A 15068-nucleotide genomic window follows, 5' to 3' on the forward strand; every position below is an offset into this window, starting at 1 on the left:
CCCCGGCGGGGGGCCAGCTGTCCCCGCCAGTCCGACTCAGCACTTGGTTGGGGGACCAGCTTGGTGGTGACGGGGGAGGGAGGGTCTGGGCCCAGACCCTGGGGCGGCCCATACAAGGCCATGGGGATGGGCGCGAGGCATGCCTGGGTTCCGGGTGGGCACGATGCCTGGGTGGTGAGGTGAGAGGCTCAGCTGCCTTCCAGACCCTCCCGGGGGGCAGCCCCTCCCAGCCAATAGCACTGCCCGGGCTCCCCCCTATATAAGGCCAAGGCTGCGGGCCTTTCCTTCGGGTCAGTGTTGCCTCCGGGATACAGACAGCCCCTTCCAGCACAGCACAGCCAGGTACTGCCTGGGGTGGGATTTGGGGTGGGGTCCAGAGTGGGGTCCTCCTCTGGAATCAGAGGCCAAGCTGGCTCTGGAAGGGGTCTTACGTGTCCTCCCCCGCGTCCTCCTGCACCCAGGTGGGTCAGTGTGTGGCAAGGCGGACCTTGTGTCAGAGAGTCCCCTCCACCTGTGAGCCCCCGACTCCCGGCTGTGACTCGCGACCTCTGCGGCACAGGGTCCTGGGGAGGGTTCCCAGAATGGGAAGGAGTCTTGACAGCTGCCAGCTGTCACCCCCTGCAAGGGGCTTCGGGCCAGGCCTTGTTCATGATGGTTTGTCACCAGAACTGGGTGCCATAAACTGTGGGAGGTGTCTGTGTGTCACCTGTCAGGGTCTCTGCGAGGGCAGGGACTGCGGGGTCTTTGCGTTGGTGACCTTGTGGGTCCTTATGGCGTTCCACACAGTGTGACCTTGTGTCTAACTTTCCGTGGCGTCCTGCATGAGTACCTGTATCCCGGGTGTGTCCCTGAGCTTGGAGGTGTGCGAGTGTGGGTCCGTTTACGGCGTGATCTGGGGGTCCATGGTGACGTGGGGGGGGGGTGCTCTGGGGCTATGACTGCTGGTGTCTCTTGGGCTCACCAACCTTGCTTCCGTGCCTTCTCCGGGCCTGTCCCTAGCAGGGATGGGGGTGGGGACATGCTCTGAAGGGGGCTTTCTGGGTGTTAAGCCCTTGAGCCCCACGGCCTGAATGCATATCCTCCCAGCCACCCTGGCCCACCTGTCTCTGGCCTGCTGACTTGGTGCAAGTCGAGCCTCTGGAATGTGGGGGTGGCGGCGGGGAAGGAGGAGTTTGCCAGACTCTAAAAATAAGTCCCCAACCCTGGACATCAACTCCAAAGGCTTTCGTGGGTTTCCATCCCCCTTGGCCTGATGCCTCGGCCTTCCTCTCACCCTGGTCCCCATCTCCTTCCCACCATCCTACCCGCTTCCCATTCCTGGAGCTGGGAATGAGTATCCCATCCCTACCACCACCACTAAGGGGTCCCTCCTCCTTCCGGGTCTTGTGGATAAAAGTAATAATAACAATAATAGCAGCCACCCCTCTAGGTATCAGGCCCCAACTCCACGCTGGGGCCTGTGCTCAACCGGCCACATGCTTGAGCTCAAAGAATCCTCCTGGCAACCCCATGGGGAACGTTCAGTTCACAGAGGCTCAGAGAGGCTGAGTAAGTGGCCTGGGGTCACACAGCCCGGAAATGGCATAGATGGGATTTGAACCCAGTTCTGTCAAACTCAGAGGCTGAGGGGTTCTTCTACTGTGCCCTGCAGGAGAGGTGTCAGCAAACAGAGGTGGGGGCAGGCACCCAGCCATCACTCCCATCCTGCCCCTCATCCCTCGACTGAGCACCCAAGAACTTTGATGGAGAGAATGTCCCTTTTCTGCTCACACACTCATTGCCAGCAACACCCTCCATCTTCTCACCAGCTCCCCACAGTTTAAAATAACAACAACAACAATAATAATAGCTGAGCAAAAAAAAGATTATTGTGTTCCAGGCACCATTCCAAGTGCTTTACATAATTAACTCACTTCATCCTTCCAACACCTCCATGAGGTGAATGCTATTATACCCGCATTTTACAGGTGAGTACCTTCAGGCACAGAGAGGTTAAGCAACTCACCCAAGGTCACACAGCTTGTTGTAAGTGGCAGAGCTGGCATTCAAAGCCAGGCTGTCTGATTCTAGAACCTACACTCTTACCCATGCCATGATTACTACTCTGGCGCGAGGGGTTTCCCCCTCCATTTTCCAGCTGGAGAAACTGAGTCTCTAGCAAGGTTACTAGTCTAGGGTCACCTGCCAGGATGCGGTGGAGCTAAGATCCTAACACAAAACTCTTGATACATCCTGTCGAGATTCAGGGACTCAGAGAGGGGATCCCTCTGGCTCCAAGTCACACAGCACAGGAGTCCGGACTGACCCTTAGGCCTGCCTGACCCCAGAGCCTGGCTCTGTTCTTTGGCTGGTCTCTACTGGATGTGAGCTAATCTTCCCCTCCGTCCCTGCCCACCAGGTCCCCCACGCCGCCACCATGCCGTTCGGTAACACCCACAACAAGTACAAGCTGAACTTCAAGTCTGAGGAGGAATACCCAGACCTCAGCCAGCACAACAACCACATGGCCAAGGCACTGACCCCCGAGCTCTACAAGAAGCTGCGGGACAAGGAGACGCCGTCTGGTTTCACTCTGGACGATGTCATCCAGACAGGTGTGGACAACCCAGGTAAGCCTCCTTGGTGGAGCAGCACAGGGACCAGAAGGCTGGGGGGGCTCTGGAGGCTGCCTGCCAGGCCTCGAGCCCACCTCCCTGGGTCTCAGTTTTCCCGTCTGTAAAATGGGCACCATACCCATGGGGCTGTTGTGAGAAACAGATGAGTTGAGATGGGTGAAGTGCTTGGGACAGGGTCCGGCATGTGGTAAACCACTCGCTAAACGTGCAGGAGTATAATGTGAGACCCCCCTGAGGAAGCTAATGCATCTCCCAGGCCTCAGTTTCCTCACCTGCAAAATGGGCACCCATGTTGGGAAAACACAGGCATCAGTACACATGGAGCGGCGCCGGGCACAAAGTGAGCGCTCAGACTCTGACAGGGGGTATCGTGAGTGCTGCGCTTCCTTCTCCAAGGACACCCCGCCAGGGTGAGTGGAACTGGGCAGGAGCCCAGCTTCTAGCCTTAGCCCACAGCTCATGGTGTGATTGAGGGGAGAGGCCCTTTCTCTCCAGGCCTCTGTTTCCCCACTTGGGAAATAAGAGGGTCTTTCAAGTCTCTTACTATCTGTGGGGGCTGATAGTCTAAGGTTCTGAAATTTTTTAGGGGAAGATTCCATGATTTGGGGACTCTGACATGGCAATATTTTTAGTAACTGGCCCCCCAGACTCTTTCTCCTCTGTCCTGCCCGCAGCCTTCCTCCCACCCGCCCCAGATGCCACCTTGACCTTTCCCAGCCTTCCCTCCCCATTCCTACCAAGCCTCAGCCTTCTCAGTTCTGACCCAGAGGTGTCGAGTGAACTCCCGTGCACGCGCACACACGTACACGCACAGTCTACACCGGACCCAGGAGCCCAGGCCTTCGTTGCTGGGGACGAGGGCCTCTGACCTACCCCCCGACCCCCCCAGGTCACCCCTTCATCATGACCGTGGGCTGTGTGGCTGGCGACGAGGAGTCCTACGTGGTTTTCAAGGACCTCTTTGACCCCATCATCCAGGACCGGCACGGGGGCTACAAACCCACCGACAAGCACAAGACCGACCTCAACCACGAGAACCTCAAGGTCGGCTGCCCCCAGGGGAGGGGAGGGGTGGGGGAGAGAGGGTAGAGGGCTGAGGAGAAGAGGAGGAGAAGGGAGGAGGTGGGGGAGACACCCAGGGAGACAGGGAGACGGACAGAGATGGAGAGAAGCACAGAGGGCGATGGGGAGAGAGAGGGACAGAGAGACACGAAGTCAGGCAAGGAGATGGGGCTGGGGGCAGTGGGGGTGGGGAGAGAGAGGGAAGGGGGGTGGTGGTGAGGGAGGCCAGTGGGGAGGGAGAAGCCAAAGGAAGCAGCAGAGAGCCTGAGAGGGCTGGGAGGGCCTGGCGGGAGACTTGACCTCGCTGGGGAGGGGGGCAGGGCTCACAGGATGGCCCGCCCCGCCCTGACCCCCCCCACCCATCCTCCAGGGTGGAGATGACCTGGACCCCAACTACGTGATCAGCAGCCGCGTCCGCACGGGCCGCAGCATCAAGGGCTTCTCGCTGCCCCCGCACTGCTCCCGCGGTGAGCGCCGGGCTGTGGAGAAACTCGCCGTGGAAGGTGAGAGCTCCCACCCCGCACACTGCCGGGGTCCCCCAGCTGTGGCTCTGCTCCTCCGTGGGCAGGTCTCTGGACTCCCCTGGGCCCCCATTTTCCAAAACACTGAAAGAACTTGGTAAGTCATGAGTCCTTGATGAGTGACAGCTGGCTGCATTACCCCCGGTGGAAGCCTGGGGGTGCTGTCAAGACTTGACACCCAATTGCGCCAGGGTCCTGACCTTCGTCCATCTACTCATCCATCCACCCATCCATTAAGCAAACATTTACGGTTGTTCTGGCTCTGTGTGGGGAGCTGGGGCTCCCGTGATGAATAAGATGGACAAGGTCACTGCTCTCACAGAGCTGTCAGCCTGGTGGGGAGATAAGAGGAAACACAGAATCCAACAAAAGAACAAGATAATTCCAAAATGCCATGAAGCCAAGAAACAAGGGTTGTAGCACAGGACGACCTGCGGGAGCTACGTTAGAAAGGAGCTGAGACCTGACTGACAAGAAGGGGCCGACCTTGGGAAGAATTCCAGGCAGGTGGAACAGCAAGTGCGAAGGCCCTGGGATGGGAAGGTGTGTTGGAGGAACAGCAAGGAGACCAGTGTGCCTGGAGCTGAGTGGCTGATGGCGGGAGGGGAGGAGATGAGGTCAGAGGGCTGTGGGTGGCCAGGTCGTGCAGAGCCTTGTGGGCTGCTGGGAGGACTACGGCTTTGACCCTGTGGGAGAAGGAAAGCATGGGAGGGTGGCGAGCAGAGGAGGGACAGGTTCAGACTAATATGGACCCCTCTGGCCGCTGTGCAGGGAGCAGACTGTGGGCAAAGGTAGGAGAGAGGCTCAGAGGGGGCAACTGCAGCTGTCCGGGTTGGGGGTGAGGGGTAGCAATGGAATGGGGAGAAAGAGTGGGTATGTTTGGGAGGTAGAACTATTAGGGCTGGCAGGCAGTGTTGTTCTGCTAAATGTTTAACAGTTGGCTCTCAAAAAAACCCAAGAAACAAAAAAATCCAAACAAACAAAAATACAAGCCCTGATTTGCAGCCAGCAACTACCAATTTCTCTGGTGTAAACTCTCCTACTGTGGCCAATTTTAAGCTAATCACGTGACATCATACAGAGCTGGGCAAGGGGAGGAAACGTGCAGTAGCACATTGTTACGTAGCATTTCCACCATACGGATACAATAGATGAGAATAACTTCAAGAACATAGAAAATAGTAAGTGTAGTAAAATAATTAGAAAGTGATAGTTCTCAGTATTTATTCCCTATGTTTTAAATATAATTTATTTAATTGTAAGTTTTTATAATTTATTTTTAACAACATAATATAGTATATAGTATATGATATAGAATATATTATGTGGTATATTATACAAATAATGTATAAAATATATAAAAGTATGTATATGTATTATATGTTTATTATACACATAATACATATTTATTATGTATTATGAATACATATGAATATATATAAACACTATACATACTATAATATGATAATGTTTACTGATGGCTCCCGGATTCCTGAGACTTTGACTCTCTGTCCTGCCAGCCAGCAGGAGCAGGCACCAGCACACTACTACTCGCAGGTGAATTGGATGTGAGACTTGGTGGCGGGAAGGGGAGAATCCATGTTTTTTGTCTTGAGCACTTGGTGTGGGTTTTCCCAGGGCAGACAGGGGAGGAGCACGTTTTGGGGAGGGGTCACGAATTTGGGTTTAGACGCAGTGTTTAGGCGCCTTTAGGACCTCCACAGGGCCAAGGTCCAGGCCCGTTAGGGGTAGCAGTGTGGGGTCCCCAGGGCCTCTGCGCCCCACTTGAGGTGGGGCAGGCTGCTGACCACTCCTTCCTGCGGCCCCTCAGCCCTCAACAGCCTGACGGGAGAGTTCAAGGGGAAATACTATCCTCTGAAGAACATGACAGAGAAGGAACAGCAGCAGCTCATCGATGACCACTTCCTATTTGACAAGCCCGTGTCCCCGCTGCTGCTGGCTTCAGGCATGGCCCGAGACTGGCCTGATGCCCGTGGCATCTGGTGAGGCCCCCCCCTGCCCTATGGTGCCCTTCTCCCCTGCCTCCTCCAGCCTTCCCATGACTTTCCGCCAAAGTCAAAACCATAACAGTAATTATCCAGAATGATCTTGCCCTCCACCCCTGCCCACCCTGTGGTCTGCATGTCACATTTTGGGAAACTTGAAGCTTAGACTTGAACCAGACTCCCTGGATTCAAATCCCAGCGCTGCCACTTACTAGCTGTGTGACCTTTGGCACATGATTTAACATGTCTCTGCCCCAGTTTCCCCATCTATAAAATGGAGATCATGATAATTCATAGCTTCTGGGGTTCTTGTGAGGATTAATTGAGTTAATTTATGTAAAGTATTGGAAAAAGTGCCTGGTATATAGTAAGTGCTCATATTGGCCATTAGTATGATTTTTATTACCAGCTGTTGTTGCTAGCTGGGCTTTCCATGAATCTTTGAATCCCTGATTCTGATAGTCAAAGATTTGAAAAGGTTTTGAGGACCTAGGTTTCAAACGATTTGGAGAGTGTAGGTTGTAAGATTTCAAGATTTTAAATAGTTTTAGATTCCACTAATTTCCGATTCTGTGATTCAGTGGTTTCAAACATTTCCAGATCCTAGAGTTTTACAGTTCTAAGACTCTTTCTGAGATGCCACAATGTGATGGGAAGATTTATCAATTCTGATTCCTGGCTTCCGTTTTTCAAAGATTCTGAGATTCTAAGAGTCTATAATGTTGTCCAAAGAATTAAGACCCTAAAAGTCACTGATCCCAGGATTCGAGATTCCACAGGTCCAGTGACGTTAGAGTCTACAGGTGTTAGCTTCTGAGACTTTGAGGTGCTCCCACCTCTTGCCCTTCAGGCCCGCTGCCCCCTAGCGGTGGGTATGTGTTTGCAAGACGCAGGGGAATGGGGTTCCCGCGGAGCTGATTCCTCAGCCTTTTGCTGCGCCCGACCTAGGCACAATGACAACAAGAGCTTCCTGGTGTGGGTGAACGAGGAGGACCACCTCCGAGTCATCTCCATGGAGAAGGGGGGCAACATGAAGCAGGTTTTCCGCCGCTTCTGCTTGGGGTTGCAGAAGGTGGGTGCCTGCCTCTCGCGTGACTCCATGTGACCACCCCAGCTGCTTTCCAAGGCCCCTCCCCTCGGAACCCGGCTCCTCCCTATACCCAAGCCGCGCCCCTCAGCACCCGCCCCACTCGCTTTCCAAGGCCCCGCCCTTTGAGAAACCGGCCCCACCCCTATGTTCAAGCACCGCCCCTAAGAACGCGCCTTCCCGGCGTCCTCAAGCCCAGCCCCCTCAGAATCCTGCCACCACCTGTGCGGTCGGGCCCCTCCCCTCAGAATCTCGTGCCTCCAGGTCTTCCAGACCCGCCCCCTCGGAATCCTACCCCTACTGACATTCTCACACCCTGTCCCTCCGAACCCTGTCCGGGCTGTGGGTGTATTTGGGGGCGCCCGCCGGCTCTGATCCAGGGTCCTCTCCCCCTACCTCAGATTGAGGAGATCTTCAAGAAAGCCGGCCACCCCTTCATGTGGAACGAGCACCTGGGCTACGTGCTCACCTGCCCATCTAACCTGGGCACCGGGCTGCGTGGAGGCGTGCATGTGAAACTAGCGCACCTGAGCAAGCATCCCAAATTCGAGGAAATCCTCACTCGTCTGCGCCTGCAGAAGCGGGGCACAGGTGCGGCCCACATCCCCTCCTGCGGCTTCTGGGGCTGGCCCTTTGCGGCGGCTGCAGGGGAGGTGGGGCATCCCCAAGAGTTCTGGGGGTCGGCAAGGGCTGCCCTTCTGTGAGCTTCAGTTCCTTCCTCTGCAAATAGGCATCAGCACGCCTTATCTCAGATGAGTCAATATACCATCATGGTTATATAATCAATATACACTGTGTACGTCCCTGGCCGCCTAGGGACCTCACTTTCCCATCTGTAAAGGGAAGGATGGTCAGGATTCGACCCCAGGCAGCTCCAGAGCTCAACTCTGTTACCCACCGTGCTGGATGGTCGAGGGGTGAGGTACCTAAAGCCGGAGATGTGGGCCCGTGAATAGACAGACGCTTAGGAAACTGCGTGCACTTAACCTTTACACAGTAGGCACTCACTCAGTACATGCGGCAGTCGCCATTGGCACGGGGGTTGCGTCCCGGGCCCCGCTCCTGCATCTCTGCTCGCTCCTTAGCCCCGGCCTCCTATTCCCGCAGGTGGCGTGGACACGGCCGCCGTGGGCTCAGTGTTCGACGTGTCCAACGCCGATAGGCTGGGCTCGTCGGAGGTAGAACAGGTGCAGCTGGTGGTGGATGGTGTGAAGCTCATGGTGGAGATGGAGAAGAAGCTGGAAAAGGGCCAGTCCATCGACGACATGATCCCCGCCCAGAAGTAGGCGCACTGCCCGCCCGCCGCCGACTGCTGGAGCCCCAGCCAAAGGGAGGACCCAGCCCACAGGAGGCCCGCCCTCCATCCTCTGCCCCGCCCCTTTCTCCCGGAGTCCCGCCTATAAAGGTTTAGTCTACTCGGGTCTCTATCCACCCTCCTTCGAGTTCCAGTTCCAACCAGAGTTCCAACCAATGGGCTCCATTCTCTGGGTTCTGGCCAATGACTTAACCTCCCTTATGCTCTCCTCTCCTTTTGCCTGAGCTCCGCCCACCATCAGGCGCTCTGGCTAATGGAGAGCACCCTAGCTCACCTGCGGCTCATGCTTTTTCTCCGCTCAAAGCAACAAATAAAAGCAATGGTGGCCTTAGCGTTGTGTGCGATAGTTATGGGGGGTGGGAGGAGGAAGAGGAGAAGGAAAGACTTTTGTAATTGGCTACTGTGTGACCTCGAAGCGGTTTGCCGTCTCTAGGCATGTCCTAGGGCTAGACATGCTTTATCCCATCTCTAAAATGAGGCAAAGTTAGGGTACAGAGTTTAATTCAAACATTACAAAGCTCTATGGGGAATCTGAGACCCGGAGAGGTGCGCTCCAGTGTCACACCGCAGAGCTTGGGCCCTTCCCAACCTCGGCTCCCAATCACTCACGCTCGGATCTCAAACACAGGGTCCTCGCGAGGGAGAAACGGAAGCCAAAGAAAACGTCTGAGACTTAAATTTGGCCCCCTGGCCTCCGGTTTGAGACCTCCCATGCATCTCATCACTGTCTACTTTATTATGCTTTTCACTGGCGTCCTCCTGTGCGATCTGACTTCAGCCCTCTACAGCTGCTATCAGTCTTTCCAACTTTCCTTACTCTGCTAGAGAACCTGCCATGGCTCCCCACATCGCCTAGAACGCTCTCGTATTAAGTGCGATTCTTCAAGGCCAAATTCATACCATTTGCTGAAGGCTCATCCTTCTAGTTCTTTCCCCATGATTCCTCTATATACTCTTTTGTTCCGTACACCCTGCAATTCCCACCTGAATGTCTGCCCAAGCTGTTTCCTCCTCCAGACTGGGGCTTGGGTCAGAGCATACCTGTGAAGTCTTTAAGGATAGGACTTTTGGAGAGCTTGGTCCCAGAAAAGAGCAGGAAGGGGCCTAGGGGTCGCGTGTGGAAGAAGCAGGTAATAGAAGTCAAGAAACATCTGAACATGTATTGGGTGTTGGCCACGTCAATCACTTCTACTTGACCCAATAGGCTGAGGCCTCCATTTGCTAGGACATAGCACGTGGGCCCCTAAAGCGACAAAGGCCTCAGAAGAAAAGGTGAGGCAGAGTTAAGAAGACAGAGCCCCCAGGGACCTGGAGGAGGCACTTTTTCAAACCTTGTCACATAGGTAAAAGGCCCTTAGAGATCAAGAAATCTCTCCATTTTCCAGAAGGGAAGCTGAGGCCCGGGGATGTCAGAGTTCCCAGAGAGATGACCAAAACAGAAAGGTCAGAAGAGACCCCAAAGGTCAAGGCACGCAGGGCCTGTTACACATGGGGATGCCCTTTACAATACTATCCCCAAATGAAGATCCCATCACTAACCCCAGCTCCACCCCTGAGGCCACACAGACCACACACGCTCCAGGCAGTAAGGTCTGAGCCAGCCAAATCCAGAGTCCAGGCACTTGACAGCTGCCATGCCTGTCCCGCCCATTTTGCCTCATAAGGCTGAAGTCCACCCCTTCTCTCCTCACCTTCTGTCCGGTCCTGACCTCCTCACTACTCTTCTGACCTGATTCCTTCCCTCCCTTCACAGCACAAACCTGCCCCTGCCTCTCCCTGACTCACAACCTTGCCATGGCTCCCCAGTACCCTTGGCACAAAGCCCAGGCACCTCTCCACAACCTTCAAGGCCCTGCCAGCATGTCCAGCCTCATCTCTCACAGTGACTCTATACTCACTCAAGTCACGTGTCATTTGCGGAAGGACCTGTATGCTCGCTTGCTTCCCAGCCATCGTACGTGCTGTTCCCTCTGCCTAGAACACGTGACCCACCGCCCCCCCGCCCCCCGCCATGTCTGGTTAGCTGCTCATCGTTCTCTCCATCGCAGCCAAGCTGTTCCTCCCAGGAAGCCCTCCCTGGCTAGGGCAGTTTCCCCCTTTGCACTCCTGCGGGCTCTGGACTCCCCCATACCAGCCCTGCCCACTCTGGATCACCGAGGACACGGCTGTCTCCTCCACCGGACTGTGAGCTCCGTGAGGGCAGGGCTGGGGCTGTTTTGGTCACCACTGTGTCCCCAGCACAGGGCTGGGCACAAAGGAAGCCCTCCGGGATTGAGGTTTCGCGACAGGGTTGGTTCCCCCTACACACACCTCATTTTTCTACCCTCTCAACTGTAAACACTTCCCTTTCAGCAGAGTCCTATTCTGGCCTCACTCACGACGGGACTTTGGTTCTGCCCCAGACCCTGAATTTTTCAACACTGGCCACTCTTTATAATCTTTACCACCCTTCATTTCTCATTTGACTTCCCTGTCAGCTCCATGAAGAATACAACAGTTGACCCTACTGTGCTCTAAATGGGCCAATTGAGGCAGTTTGACTAAGCCTCCTCCCCGCATGCAACCCTCCACGGCTCCCCAGGGTCCTCGGATGAAGGCCCGGCCTGCTCACTTTGGCCCACAAGGCCCCGGGTGAAGCAGCCCCGCCCTTCTGCACTGGACAGCCCTCTACTGCTTCAGTCCATCATGCTTCCACTTCCCTTCTCCTGCTCCTGTCACCTTGACTTTCCTTTGGGGAGCCCCTTCTAAGTCCAGTTCTAGGCACAGGCCACTCCAGAGTCACAGCAACTGGTCCAGGGACGATCACATGACTTAAGATCAGCAGACTTTCTGCTGCAGCAACTAAGCTGGAAGGATGAAAGCTTGGAACTGCTGGGGTCATCACTGCCATCAGGGAGTGCCTACTGGATGAAACTACTAGAATGAAACTCACACTGAAAAAAAGCAGAGGTGAGCTTGCCTGCTGCCTAGATCCAGATGTACCTGAAGTCAGGCACCCCTGGCCTATGAAATGAGCACATACCTTTCTGCTTAAGTGCAGATGGATTATGAGTCCTAATACAGCATTTCTCTTGCTAATTCTCCACCCACCCCCAACACAGCAGCCACCCTGAAATTACCCACAGTTCTCTGAGCTATACCATGCACCTCCACTTCCAGGCTTGTGCCCAGGGCATACCCAATACCTGATCAACTCCTACTCATCCTTCAAAGCCCAACTCCGGCACCAGTTCCTCTGGAGTGCCTTCCCCAAACCCCCTCACTTTCTCTTCTGTGGCCCCCAAAGCAATGGTTTCTCTAGTGTCTATCAGAACCGCCCCCCCCGCCGCGACAGACAGGGGCTCCCTGTGTCTCGTGTCCACACTGGGCCTGGCATGGAGTAGGCACCGGTCAATGACTGTTTATTGAATAAATGTACTGCTGGAGTAAGAAGTGGCTTAGAGTCCAGTATAACATGTGGGTGGGTATGTGAATGGATGAACGGGGGTCCGATATAGGAACTGGGGCCTCGTGGATGAGGCCGAGTCCTGTCCTGCCCTCTTCCACAATCATCCTTGACCCTCACACCCCCACTACTCCCATTCTGCAGATGAGAAAACCGAGGCTCAGAAAGGAGAAACCACTGGCCCAGTCACACACCTCCTCTTCATCTCACTTGCAGGTGAGGGCAGGGAAGGAAGACCCCAGGGTCAGCATGGGGGAGGGGGGACTTCCTAAGTTTATTGGGCAACAGGCTGCAGGTGAGGGGCTGACAGGAGGAGGGTGGGGCTGTAATAACTTAAAAACCGGAGGTGAGAGCGGCAGCTCCTCAGGAGACCTCTGCAGAGGGGAGGGTGTGGGGGTATTTACAAGGATTTGTACAAAGTGCCCCGCGCCAGCCTGGGGCAGGAAAGGGGGGTTCGAGCAGGAGGGGATGGGGAGGGGAAGGAATCTGCCTCTCTGACCCCGACTCCCAACCCCACCCACCCCAGTTCTCCATCCAGTCTTTAGGCTCAGCAATTCTTCTTGCCCCTGCCCAAGGCCTAATTCTTGAGCTGTTGGGGGGAATGGAAGTTTCCTGTTTCCCTTTCTGCCCCCACCCTGCCCCCAAAGTTTCCTCAGGTACCCTGCGGCAGGGTGAGGGGGGACAGGACGAGCTGGAGGTTCCAGGAAGGTGCCAGCTTCCCCTGCTAAGCCCCTTTGCTCTTCTCTCCTGCCCAGCGGCCCCAGAGAACAGCAGAGGGGACAATCTCTGCCCCCAGATCCATTTCAGGGAAACTGAAGTGATGACAAAGGAAGAATCCCCTCCTTGATCCCCTTTCTCTCCTGCCGAAGCGAAGTGGGAGAGGAAAAGAGGAGGGGACCCAGGGCCGTGACGGCTCAGAGCTCGAGGTCATTGGAGATGCGGGTGACGAGGGTGCGGAAGGCCAGGGCAGTGCCCGCCACGCGGCGGAAGAGAACTCCTCGTAGCCCTGGCCGGGGCAGCTGGCAGACCTCCACTTCAAAGTGGGACAGGGGCTCGGGCCCGCCCGCACCCCCGTGCAGGCAGGCCAGCAGGAACGGCTGTGGCTGGCGGCAGCGGCAGCGGGCAGCTGCCGTGGCCTGGCGCAGAGCTGCCATCAGGGCCTCGGGCGGGCGCGAGCTGGTCAGCTTCACACTCCAGGGGAATCGGAGCAGCCGGGGGGCGGTTTCCGTTTGATCCCAAGGTAGATGGCAACTGAGGTGGGAAGATATTAGGGGTTAAAGATGGGGGAGAAGAGGAAGGTAACCCACTGTTCCCACTTTGGGACAGACTCCTAGGTATCTCCTCGAAACCTCTTTTACCCCAGTGACAGAGTATCAGCTGTACATATAGCTATCAGCTGGAGACTACATTTCCCAGTCTCCCCTGCAGCCAGGTGTGGTCTTGTCTCCAAATTCCCGGATGTGCGTGGAAGTGATGGGTACAACTCCTCGTCACCCTTTTCAAAGGAAACTGCATGCCCTGGACTCTCCTGTCCCACCTCCTGTGAGGCTGCAGCATGAGCTAGCCTGGATCGTGAAGATGACAGGGCTCTAGGGATGGGGATGTCAGAGCCCTGGGAACACAGTGAATGACCTCATGGAATGGAGTGGCCCTGCCAGCCTGGCCTGGACACAGGGTTTGTGTGTGAGACAAGTTTATTCCTGTTTGTATTTTGGGGTCTCTTTGCTATAGCAGCTCAGCTTGTCTCCTAACTGATATATCCTTCTTCTGGTAATAATCATTTTCCCTTGAAGGACCAACCTACCTTACTCTGGACTAGGGGTTCTCACCTGGGAGCAGTACTGTCCCCCAAGGGATATAAGGAAACTTCTGGGGGCTTTTTGATTGTTAAAATGTCTTGGGATGGGAGCAATGCCGGCATTTATTAGGTTGGGCAGGAGGTTCAGGAATGATACATATTCTGCAATGTGTGAGAAGGCCCTGCCTAACAAAGAAATGTCTCGCCTAAAATACCAAGTGTTCCCCTTGAGAAGCACTGCAGGTCTAGTCTTTCTGGTTTAGGTGGGGCATGAACACAAGGGTGAACACATGACTCACTTCCGGTCAATGAGAGCATGCAACCCCCGTGGTCACTGTGATTGGTTCAAAGATGAGCATACCACTAAGTCTGACCAATCAGAATACTCCACCCTTCTGGTCCCAGGCATTAGTTTAGGGATGGACATGTGACCCATTTCCAGCCAATGAGATTCGGTCCTGGGACTGTTGGAACTGCTGGGGAAGCTCTTTATTTCCACTAGGGTTTCTACAATGGCCCAGAGCTGTTGGCAACCCTTGTGCCTCATTGGATGAAAGGAGAAAGGAGGTGTGGTGTCAACAGGGGGAGGAGTGGGTTAGAGATGGGAGAGGCTGAAGTTAAAGATGGTCAAGGGATAATGCTCAGGGATGGAGGTGGAAATGAGAGGAAATCAAGGGGGCGGGGGTGGGTAAGAGGAGCAAGCAGAGAAGGGAGGGTTCACAGGGACATTTCAGGAAGTTGGCCTTGGAGGATGAGGATGAGGCTTGGGCCCCATCTAAGGGTCTGGTGGGGGGTGAGGAGAGGTACTTACACAAGTGGGGTCTGAAACAGGCAAAAGGGGAGGGGCTGGTGTGGCACTCAGGGGAGGCACATGCACTCACCTTGTGACCTCAGGTCCCCCGATTCTCTCAGGTTCGTCTGTGACCCTAGGGGAGGGGAGGAGGGAAGAGTGTCTAATCTGGACATAGGGGTCTCTCCCTCAACTCATTGGTTCCAGGACTCTGGGCAGCCCCTGCCTCAGCCCTGGTCCCTCCCTGCTGTATGGAGCTGGGCTGGGGAGGGCTGGGAGTCAGGATTGATCTCCCTCTCCATGCCCAGAAGGGGAGCCCCGTCTGAAATGGTTAGTGCAGGTTGGAGGAAAGATACTGAAGGATTTGGAAGACAAAAGAGAGGGGTGGGTGGGTGGGCAGAGACACATACCTACATATAGGACGGGGAC

General features: G+C 55.2%; 2 protein-coding genes across 6 annotated transcripts in view; one reads left to right on the forward strand and one right to left on the reverse strand.

Annotated features, from left to right (window-relative positions):
- Positions 1-185: 185 nt before the first annotated feature.
- CKM (creatine kinase, M-type) lies at positions 186-8937 on the forward strand. 2 transcript variants are annotated; one of them, XM_028483370.2, is made up of 9 exons: positions 186-342; positions 2399-2609; positions 3505-3659; positions 4048-4180; positions 5723-5755; positions 6030-6201; positions 7153-7276; positions 7693-7882; positions 8399-8937. In XM_028483370.2, exons 2-9 carry the CDS (start codon positions 2417-2419, stop codon positions 8575-8577), a joined length of 1179 nt encoding a protein of 392 aa, XP_028339171.1. In that variant the 5' UTR covers positions 186-342; positions 2399-2416; the 3' UTR covers positions 8578-8937.
- The window catches only part of MARK4 (microtubule affinity regulating kinase 4), a 34989-nt gene continuing 28701 nt past the window's right edge, over positions 8781-15068 (reverse strand). The window contains exons 16-17 of one of the 4 annotated variants that reach the window (XM_024132666.3): positions 14731-14775; positions 8781-13302 (exon numbers count right to left, since the gene is read on the reverse strand). In XM_024132666.3, the coding sequence (XP_023988434.1) occupies positions 12966-13302; positions 14731-14775 (382 nt within the window). In that variant the 3' untranslated portion in view covers positions 8781-12965. Of the gene's footprint in view, positions 13303-14730; positions 14776-15068 lie in introns of those variants that run through there. The other 3 variants (XM_024132667.3, XR_003678095.2, XR_008616493.1) reach the window with 3 other exon arrangements.

Source organism: Physeter macrocephalus, unplaced genomic scaffold (assembly GCF_002837175.3).
Source record: "Physeter macrocephalus isolate SW-GA unplaced genomic scaffold, ASM283717v5 random_21, whole genome shotgun sequence".
Lineage (NCBI taxonomy): Eukaryota > Metazoa > Chordata > Mammalia > Artiodactyla > Physeteridae > Physeter > Physeter macrocephalus.

Excerpts from the sequence above, each read along its gene's own strand:
- CKM (XM_028483370.2), top strand. The coding sequence starts at position 2,417 with ATGCCGTTCGGTAACACCCACAACAAGTACAAGCTGAACTTCAAGTCT. Across the intron at positions 2,610-3,504 it reads GACAGGTGTGGACAACCCAG|GTCACCCCTTCATCATGACC; the intron begins GTAAGCCTCCTT and ends CGACCCCCCCAG. Across the intron at positions 7,883-8,398 it reads CCTGCAGAAGCGGGGCACAG|GTGGCGTGGACACGGCCGCC; the intron begins GTGCGGCCCACA and ends CTATTCCCGCAG.